A 10422-nucleotide genomic window follows, 5' to 3' on the forward strand; every position below is an offset into this window, starting at 1 on the left:
ACCCTGTTTGCCTCAGTTTCCTCATATGTAAAATGAACTGGAGAAGGAAATGGTAAATTGCTTTAGTAACTCTGCCAAGAAAACCCCAAATGAGGTCACCAAAGAGCTGGACACAGCTGAAAACGACTGAACAATAAAAAATTGGATATTCAAAGCAAGAGTGAGAAAGCAGAGTAGAGGATTTCCATATCAGCTTGGACTAGATGACCTAAAGATGGATGGAGCATGTTGTGTAAAGGAACAGCTAGGAACAGTCAATGTCACTGAATCATGGGAAGTAAAGTATAAAAAGACTGGAAAACTAGGGGGGAACCAGACAACAAAGGGCTTTGAATGCCAAACAGAGGATTTTGCATTTTCTCCTGAAGATTATAGGGAGGCACTGGAGTTTATTGAATGGGGATAGGTGTGTAGGGAAGGGTATATGTGTGATGTGCTCAGACCTACATTTTAGGAAAATTAATTTGACATAAAAAAATTCATTTTTATGTTGGTTTATAAATTATCTATTATTTAGAAAGGATTCTAATTCTGACAGGAAATGAATCTTTATCATTTCCACAGCTATGGAATTTATAGACCCTCTCTGGTTTCAAGCCAGAGAATTAATTCTAAGGATGAACAAAATAATGGTATCTAAAATATTATAACATGAGAGCTGTTATCAGTAAGGCAAAGATGAAAAATGTTATCCTTTAGCTGAGTGGGTTAATAAAATGTTCAGATACAATAGTATTGGATCATAATGCTGGGACCTGGGGTTTTCCACTTTAATTCAACAAGCAAATTATCTAGCCCCTCCTATGTACCAGGCTTGACACTAGGCATACAAAAATAAATGACTAAAAAAACTCAAGTAGTTTTTCTTTCAGGAGCTTACATCCTGATGGAAACAGAACACAGAAACCAAGTAGATATGATAATGTGAGGAGGGAAGGACTCCTCACCACTAGGTGATTAGGAAAAGCTTCTGTTAAAAGATGGTACCTGAACTGAACCCTGAAGGAAGTAAAGATTCTAAGAGGGGAAAATAAGGAGGGAGTGCATTTCAGGCGTGGGGTTTAGAGCATGCAAGGGAATTGAGGTGGATTGCTGGTGTTGATAAAGTACTATAAGGTTTGCAAAGCTCTTTACCTTCATTATCTTACCTGAACCTCACAACACTGAGGCAGATACTGAATATATTCTCATCATCTTCATTTCACAGATAAGGGAACTAAGATTAAAGAAATTAAGTGACTGCAGAGCTATAAAGTTATCACAGGTAGGATTCAAAAGCAGAAATTCTCACTTCAAGCCTTGTGCTCTATCCACTAAAACACTGTTGATTTCTGAGAGCAGGCATACACCAGTGGAGTGTGGTTAGAAATGGCAGGTATGCCAGACTAGCTGAAGCAGTATCTGGCCTCACATATCCGGCAAGTCAAGCCACAACCGCCATCCTAGCTACCATCTTCCTTCAAATCCTGATGGAAACAGCCCAATACCCAAGAGCCTTGGGGAAGAGGAATGCCCAGACTTGCTCCCAGCCCAACTACCACAGCCATGAAGGGGAGAAATCACTCTGGGGAAGGAGTTCATCAGTTACAACTACCGCCAACAGACAGGATCTCAGACCACCAGTCCTGCTTCCACTCCAGCCCTCACAGGTATCATCTGGGGAAGCAACTCCTGCGAAGAGGTAGCCAGACATCTCCATCAGATACCAACCGACTGTCACACACAGGGCAGGCAAGCCAGCTTACTTGAAGGGCACACACCATGAGGGAGAGGAGGAAGTATGTGCCAAACAAGTCAAACCACCACCGTCTTTGCCCGCTCCCCAGACCTTTTTGGGGGCAGTCTGAGACCCTGAATTCAAGAGTGGAAAAAGAAATTCAAGGCTAAAGAAGTCAACGGGGTCTAGGAGACTGACTCTGGAGGGGAAGCCACTTCTCCCCCCAGAGCTTCTATTGTCAGGTATGTCTATCTATTCACAGAAAAGGCCATTTTGACACACAAGGAATTGTGTTTGGATTGCCCCTGGAGTTACTAATGTGGCCTCTAGGGTTTCTGCCTTTTGTTCTGTCTGTCAGACTTATAATCAACATGCTTTCCAGGCTAAAGCTTATGGAGGACATTCTTTAGCATATACACCTTTTGAGCATCTACAAATGAATTACATCACAATGCCTAAGGCAGGACGTTATAAGTTTTGTCTTGTTATAGTTGATCAACTCACTGGGTGGGTAGAAGCTTTTCCATGTTCCCGAGCTGCCTTTGTTGCCAAAACCCTCCTTAAATAGTCCCTCGCTTTGGCCTGCCAGACCGCATTGATTCTGACAAAGGCACACATTTTACTGATTGTTTTATCCCAAATCTCCTCTTTCTTGGGAGTTACTCCAAAATTCCTTACCACCTACAAAGCTCAGGCCAGGTGGAATGTATGAATAAAGAGCAAATTGTGCACTGAAACTCATTTGACGTGGTCTGATATATTCTACCCTTGGCACTGTTTTAGGCCAAGAGAACTACATTATCACCTTATGAGATACTTTTTGGCCATCCTCCTATCCAAGCAAAACCTTTTCCCCCAGTATATACATTATTGGTGAGGGGAGATACCTTTGTTGCATTCCATATACAGGAATTACAAGCCAGACTACATGAACTCCACGAGGCAGGAGGAGCAGTACAGGCTGGCCCCTTGGACTTCTTACATGATTTGAAACCAGGAGACAGTGTATATATCAAAAATTTTCAGCGGACTAGTGGGACCCAGCCAGCTTGGAAAGGTCCTTTCCAAATATTGCTAACAATTCCAACTGCCATCAAAATCAGGGAGAAGGGAGGCAGCTAGGTAGTGCAGTGGATAAAGCACTGGCCTTGGAATCAGGAAGACCTGAGTTCAAATCCAGCCTCAGACACTTGACACTAGCTGTGTGACCCTGGGAAAGTCGCTTAACCCTCATTGCACTGCAAAAAAATAAAATAATCAGGGACGACTCATGGATACTTTGCTCCCACGTAAAAACCGGTATCAGCACATGTAAACCATTGAATTTCATTGTCTCTTATTCTTCCATGTGTATTTTGTTCTCTTCATCTATCTCTCCAATTTTGAAATAATGCAAAATGGTTTTGATTTCATAATACAATATTAATGCTGGGAATATTGTGCTCCCTCCCATATTCTAAATTGTTTTTTCCAACTGATTATTTGATCAAATTCTATAAAGCATTTCCCTGGCAAATTGGTTGCCATGGCAAGTATAAATTAATTCTAGAAGTATTTTTGATAAGCATAAAAAAAGAGGGGAACATTTGCAAGTTTTTTCATATTCACATTATTGCCATAAACAGGGACATATTTTGCAAAATATGCGATTTGGGGATTTTAGATATTGAAATAAGAAAATGTTCTAGACTAAAAAAGTGAGTTCAAATGCTACATAAGGGTTTCTTTTTCATGCTATTGCAACTACATTTTGAACTCAATAGTATGGGCTTATTTTTGGAGAGATTCTTATTTTTGTGAGGCATTTGGGGTTAAGTGACTTGCCCAGGGTCACACAGCTAGTAAGTGTTAAGTGTCTGAGGCTGGATTTGAACCCAGGTACTCCTGACTCCAGGGTCGGTGCTCTCTCCACTGTGCCACCTAGCTGCCCCTGAGATTCTTATTCTTTTACTTGGAATTCTTGCATAATTGTATATTATATTCTGAGTCTAGGCACATTCACATTTTTTGCAATCAACTTTTAAATCCATGAGACTTGGATTATGGAATTTATCATTTAAGACATTAATTGCCTTTATTCTGAGTTATCAGATGACAGTTGGCCAGGCTGCCATCCAGTCACAAGAGGAATACACACAAAAGCAGGCACTGAACTGTCACATGAGAGACATGCATGAAGTCCAGGTACAGCACTGCTTTGGGAAAGGCTTCATTCAACCATTAATTTGGGGGGGTACAGGCATATGGCATAGCGTAAAATAAATCTAGAAAAGTAAATGGGGAGCAGCTAGGTGGCGCAGTGGATAGAGCACCAGCCCTGGAGTCAGGAGTACCTGGGTTCAAATTTGGCCTCAGACACTTAACACTCACTAGCTGTGTGACCCTGGGCAAGTCACTTAACCCCAATTGCCTCACTAAAAAAAAAAAAATAAATAAAATAAAATAAACATACATCTAATTAAAGTCTCATTTTAACAAAGGAGAAAGTGGAGCATTTAAGTAATTTCCCCAAAGGTCCCATAGATAAGAAACAGGAGAGCCACTGAGATTCTTTTTCAGTTCCCCTCAGGTCCAAATCTAAAACTTTTCCCACTACAGAATTATATGGAAGAACTAGAGATACAAAGAATTTATATTATAGAGAACACTCAAACACATTTTAATTTTCTTTATTATTCAAAAAAACATATCCTTTTTATTTACTTTTTTGACTCTGTGCCTGTGCCTTCAACACCTTCACAACAATTTTCTGCTCCTCAATCAGGAAAGCACGCTTGATCCTAGATGAGAAAACATTTAATGAAAAATTAAATAAATATTTTGATAACTTGTCAGTAATTGATTTCTTTTCCAATTTTATGCACTGTCAACTGGCCTTTCTCCAGAACCAGTCTCTAACCTATGTATGGCTGGAGCTGCACAGAATAAACCAGAGATAGATGAGCCAGTTATCAGAAAGTTTATTTTCTAAGTGAGGAAAAAGGTTTGCAGGATGTTCTGATTTTGTCTAGTGTTTGTCTTTGACCAGAGAACACTTAGGGAATTGTGTGACTAGCCCAGAGGTGAGATCATCCAGAGGGTGATCGCAAAGGATTGCTGTCCTGCCAAACTCAGGGCCAAGCTTGCTTGCTGGGCCTTAGTTTTGGAAACAGGGAGTCCGCATTTAAAAGTCATCATTGAGGGTGTCCCTATTTTTCACCAGACACACAAAAAAGGCGAAGAACCCTGGCCTTAGTGAACAGTCAAACCAAAGATTTGGAACCAAAGATTTTCTAGGTCACCATCGCAAGTAAAACGATTTTAAAAGCTATTTCATAGGGATGCCTCTGTAGTCCCTGGATGACCATACCACTTTCTACCTATACTCAACCATATAAAGGTAGATAAGATCATTTTATCTTTCTCATTTTATAAATGAAAAATTGATAACCAGAGGTTTATTTGACTCCAAATCCAGTGTTTTTCCCATCACACCATACCGAGTCCATTGTTTTAATATTGTATTTTAGGTTTTCATGAGTTCTAAGATTTACCTAAGCCTTGATCTAAGAGAATATTTAAGTCCTGTGGCAAATTCAATCATTTAAAAATAATCCAATATCCAAAAGAGAGCCACAGGATGCCAACTCCAAGTTTGCTGCCAATAAGAGCTGGCAAGGAAAGACAGGGAAACTAATCTCACCCCAGGGTTCAAAAAAGGGGAAGCAATTAGGGTTAAGTGACTTGCCCAGGGTCACACAGCCAGTAAGTGTTATCTATCAAGATTTAAATGCTTGATTTCAATGTTATTCACAAAAACTTAAAGGGTGCTCTAACATAGCCTGTTGGTTTTTTTAAAACATTTCAAACATGAATACAATTCTTTTAATCAACTAAGGCTTCCCATGGATAACTGGTAATGAGGTAATTTTAAACCAGCAGAAACCCTGGCTAGGGTCAGATGTACATTAGCTGGTGAAGCAGGGGCCCCTCTTCCAACAGCCTAGTCTGAGGTCACCTGGAATGTGTCTGTCCTCCAAAGAGCAAAGGCTAGGCAGGGTCTATTATGTTGGCAACCTAGCATACAGGGGCCACAGGCCACATCACTGAAACATGCCAACGTTTATCACACAATTACATCCAGGCTACAAGCACTAGTTTGGGAGTAAAATGAATTAGGTCTAAATCCTAATCTCTACCAAAGCTTAAGCTAGTCACTAAACTCCACTGAGTTTTAAATCTGTTGTTTAGTTGTGTTGGACTTTGTCCACAGTTTTCTTGGCAAAGATGCTAGTGTCTGAGGTCAGATTTGACCTCTTCCTAACTCCAAACCCAGCTCTATCCAACATACTAAGAAGTAGCTGCCCTGGGCCTTGGTTTCACCCCTATAAAATGAGGTAGTTGAGACTCATAGACCTCTCTAAACTAGCAAAACTATGAACCCATGGCAAAAAGGCAAATAATTTTGGTGTGACTGCCAAATGAAAGTTTATGGAGAGAAATTTTGAGTTAGAAACTTAAGCATTAGGCACAAGAAGGACATGGACAGAGATCCTAAGACTGTATCTTCACCATGTTACCTCATGTAAACAAGTAGGCAGGTTTTATGAAGACAAATAATGAAAACTATGTGGATCTTCTGATAGATCTTTCTGTAGGAAATGGCACCTGGGCTTGAAAGAAGCTACAATGAAATGGTAAAAAGCTAAAATGTCACCTCCTGGGAATATCCACACAGAAGCAAGCCAACATGAAATAAATCTGGAAAAGCACCCAGACTATAAAAGGGTTTAAATGCCAAGCTGTGTTGTGTCAGAGGGGAAAAGACATGATTCCAGAGCAGGAGAATAATAGACTCCCATCAGTCCGGTGCTTCAGGAAGATTTATTTGTACAACTGTTAAGAGTTTAGAAGCTAAAAAGACTAAAATTAAGAGGATCCTTCTATGGAGGTTGGTTCCCATCACTCCCTACTCTCACCCTATAATACTTTAAAGTGGTTGGTTAATGAAGGACCAGAATCTAGGAATGAAAAACATTGATTCTGGGAGTCACTTGCATAGAGAGCTGATAAGGTAACCAAGGATATATAAAAGGAAAAAGGCCCAGGAGAGAATCCTGAGAAATGCCCACATTTGGGGGCAGGGCATAGATAGCAAGCAGAGAACAATGTTATAGACATGGAATTAAGGACAGTTAACAGTGTCAAAAAGTTGGAGAAATCAAGATGAGGATTTTTAAAAAGATGAGCATTTAGCTGTGTTTCAGTGCTTACATCCAAAAACCCAAGGAGTTAAATTAGTATAGTTAAATGTATATTCAACTTCAAATTTAGTTTTTTTAATCAACCTAGCTACGAATGGGTAACATTTAATAAATGTCAAGATTTGTTTACCCCCCCCCATCACAAAAACAAAAAACCCAAAACAGAAGAAACCAAAAGTTCATTAAAAATTTTGGCTTGCTTATTATAAAATCGAGTAAAAATGCAAATAAACATGTAACCCCCACTTAAAGTAAGTTTTGAGTACTATTAACATTCACTATAACCACCAGTTGTCCCTTCTCTGCCCTACCCCCATTTAAAAAAGATGGCTTTAAAAGTTATTTACCTGTCACGGACACATTTAGCACACATGGAGCCACCATAAGCCCTGCTGACATGCTTTTTGGTCTTTGATAGCCTCATAAGAACTTTAGGTCTCACTGCACGAACCTGCATAAAAAGTAGCACAAATTTTATATTAAAATACGCCTTTTAAAAATGTTAAATGGTGGCGTTTATTATTGCTCCCTTCTTAACAGAAGTAATTTCCTTTCCACTGCTTTATAACCATTGGATGCCAAAAGCCACATTGGAGAAATTAACTTTTTTGGCGGGGCAATGAGGGTTAAGTGACTTGCCCAAGGTCACACAGCTAGTGTCAAATGTCTTGAGGCCGGATTTGAACTCAGGCCATCCTGAATCTAGGGCCAGTGTTTTATCCACTGGACCACCCAGTTGACCCAAGAAATTAGCTTTCAATAAGAGTGCTCAGTGCTGGGGATGGGAAAGCAAGAGACAATATTTATTAAAAGGATTCTATTCATGATATAGACCCTTATTGATTTGGGTGAACCCACAAAATAACAAACACCCACCTGACAAGCTGATTACAAAAACAATAAATATAGGAACTTACACCTCTAAGTCTTCCTGGGCACACACCACAGGCTGATTTTGGTGCTTTTCCAACTTTCTTAGTATAAAGGTAAACAATTCTGTTACCTGGGGTTCGTGACCTGTGCCAAAAAGAGAAAAGAATTAGTAAAGTAACTTTGAGAAATTGTAATACTTATAAATTAAAAAACAAATACTTACAGCCGAGTTTTGTTGGAAGCTGTGTTGTAGGACAACCTACGGCGATAAGTCAGACGCTGAACCATTGTTAATTTCTAAATAAAAAGTAGTTGTGTTAATCAAATTACTTTCCATCATTAAAAACAAAATTTGAGTTTTAAATTTTCTCCCCCCACCCATAAAGGCAAACAATATATCATTGACTCTACCATGTGAAGTCATGCAAACCAGTCCCATTTTTTATTTATTTTTAACATTATACATTTTAAAAATCTGACATTAATTGCTTTTTCAACTTTATCACCATATCACATCATCTAACAAAATGTCAACTTTTCCAACTGATAAGCCACACAAACTGTTATATTAAGGAACTGTATCATGTCTTCCAAAATCAGATTTAGGGTTAGCAGGGCTAATCGTTTGGCAGATTAGAAACTTTGGGATTAAAGCCATTTGTCACACTAAATTGGGTTTCAAACTCAAGTCCTAAAATCTAAATCCAGAACTATTCTATTGGATAAACCAAAGATGAAAGATAACATTTTCTTTTTATGTTTTTGATAGTTTAAATTTCCTCCCTCAATTTAGGGAAGAGAAGCACATCCCTTTCGTAGAACACGAGTTGATATTTACCCTCCTGGCACTAAACAGGGACCCTGAAGTAGAAAAGGAGTGCTTGCCCAGAGGGGCCTAGAAAAGGCAACAGCCCCTTCCCAGACTTACATGGATCTGTGATTTTTAACTAAAACTTGGATAAGCTTATTGGAATCCAATCGTTAATTGTTACAGGAATCAGGAAATGTGGGTTCTAGAAGCTTTGACTCCTGCGGAGATTCTTAGCAACTCCTTTTCGTCATTTTTCAAATGTAAATGGCCACAGCCCGGGAGACGCTGCCTGTGTGGCTTCAGGTAGATGCCTTCACCTCTCTGGGCCTCCACGACCTCGCTTTTCGCGCTCTCGATGGAGACTGAGCTCAACGCGCTGTGCACACTAAGGACTCAGAAATCTCTAGCAGAGCAAACGAAGGTAAAAAGACAAGGTCTAGGGGTTTTTCACGTTAATTCAAGCTAGCTACTTCGCTTTTCCTTTCCAACACCGAGCTTTCCAACTCAACAGGACTAGCGCAAGCCAAGGCCCCCTCGCCCCCGCCCCGCGAAATCCCAGCGCGGCGCGGGGCCTAAGGAAGGAAGCCCTCCCCATTCCTCCGCGCCCCACCGGCCCAAGGCTCCCGAGAATCCCAAGGGGGCCGGCCCTGCTCCGGCCCCGGCCCCGGCCCCGGCCCCGGCGCGCGGAGTCCCGCGCACCAGCTGAAGCGTCGCAGCGGCCCCTTCCCTCAGGGAGCTCCGGGCGCTGGGAGACGCCGAAAGGAGAAAGCCACCGCGCTCCGAGCCGCCATCCGCGCTCGTCGGCCTCTCGACCACCGAGGGGGAGCCGTCCCAGGCGACCCGGCCCCCGCCGCCGGCAGGATGGCGGCGGATCGTGAGGAGGAACGAAAGCCAGAGAACAGAGAAGCCACCATACCTGTCGAGTCCGTCACCGGAAGAGAGAAGAGGAAGTGTGTCTGAGTTCAGAGTTCAAATAGTGACTTCACAGGATGTTCCTTGTTCCTCCCAAGGACGGAAGCTTCGTAAACAAGGGGGTGGGGCCGGTATGGGCGCAGCCATGTTGTACGGCATCTGACGACTTCCCGGCGGCTACTGATGAACTGAATGTATCCGAGAGAGAGCGCCAAATTTGTACGGCATTGAAAGCACTCCGACGAGAGCTCCGCCGGCAGTCTGTTAACTACAATGATGAAGTGTGTGGTAGGAACCTGAGTTCAAATTCCACCTCTTAAGCTTTCTAGCTGTGTGACGTTGGCAAGTTCCTTAACTTCTCTGGGCTTCAGATACCTCATCTGTAAAATAAGGGATTGGTATTGGACTAGATGACTTCTGAGGTTCCTTCCATCTCTATGGATAATGATGATGATAAACATTTATAAAATACTTTTAAAATATCTCATTTTATATCTATATTAACCCTGGGAGGTAGGTGTAATTATTCCCATTTTACTGATGAGGAAACTGAGGCAAATCAGTGACTTGCCACAGCTTGAGGAGGAATTTGAAATCAAGTTTTCCTGGCTCCCCATTAAACTGCAGTGCCCTCTCTCCAAACTCACTGAATAGGAAGGGCAAGCGATCCAGGGCAGGCAAATTACTTTGCCTCCTTGGTCCTCAGTTTTCTTATCCGTAAAATGAAAAGGTTGGAATAGCTCTGCCTTTCCTGTGCCCCTTTGTCACTCTGGTAAAGCCTAGAGACCCCTCTCTGAATAATGCTTTCAAATATTCAGGATTACAGAGGAAATCAATTATGTTTGTATACAGTTATCAAAATATTT

General features: G+C 41.3%; 1 protein-coding gene across 2 annotated transcripts; it reads right to left on the reverse strand.

Annotated features, from left to right (window-relative positions):
* Positions 1-4370: 4370 nt before the first annotated feature.
* Positions 4371-9638, reverse strand: RPL34 (ribosomal protein L34). Of its 2 annotated transcripts, none has more exons than XM_043969463.1 (5): positions 9561-9638; positions 8057-8130; positions 7878-7977; positions 7308-7411; positions 4371-4497 (listed from the first exon to the last, which is right to left on the reverse strand). In XM_043969463.1, the coding sequence occupies exons 2-5, from the start codon at positions 8119-8121 to the stop codon at positions 4413-4415; spliced, it is 354 nt and encodes a 117-aa protein (XP_043825398.1). In that variant the 5' UTR covers positions 8122-8130; positions 9561-9638; the 3' UTR covers positions 4371-4412. The 2 variants fall into 2 exon arrangements, with proteins under 2 accessions (XP_043825398.1, XP_043825399.1); XM_043969464.1 differs by lacking the exon at positions 9561-9638 and adding an exon at positions 8762-9047.
* Positions 9639-10422: the final 784 nt, after the last annotated feature.

This window comes from Dromiciops gliroides, chromosome 6, assembly GCF_019393635.1.
Source record: "Dromiciops gliroides isolate mDroGli1 chromosome 6, mDroGli1.pri, whole genome shotgun sequence".
Classification (NCBI taxonomy): domain Eukaryota; kingdom Metazoa; phylum Chordata; class Mammalia; order Microbiotheria; family Microbiotheriidae; genus Dromiciops; species Dromiciops gliroides.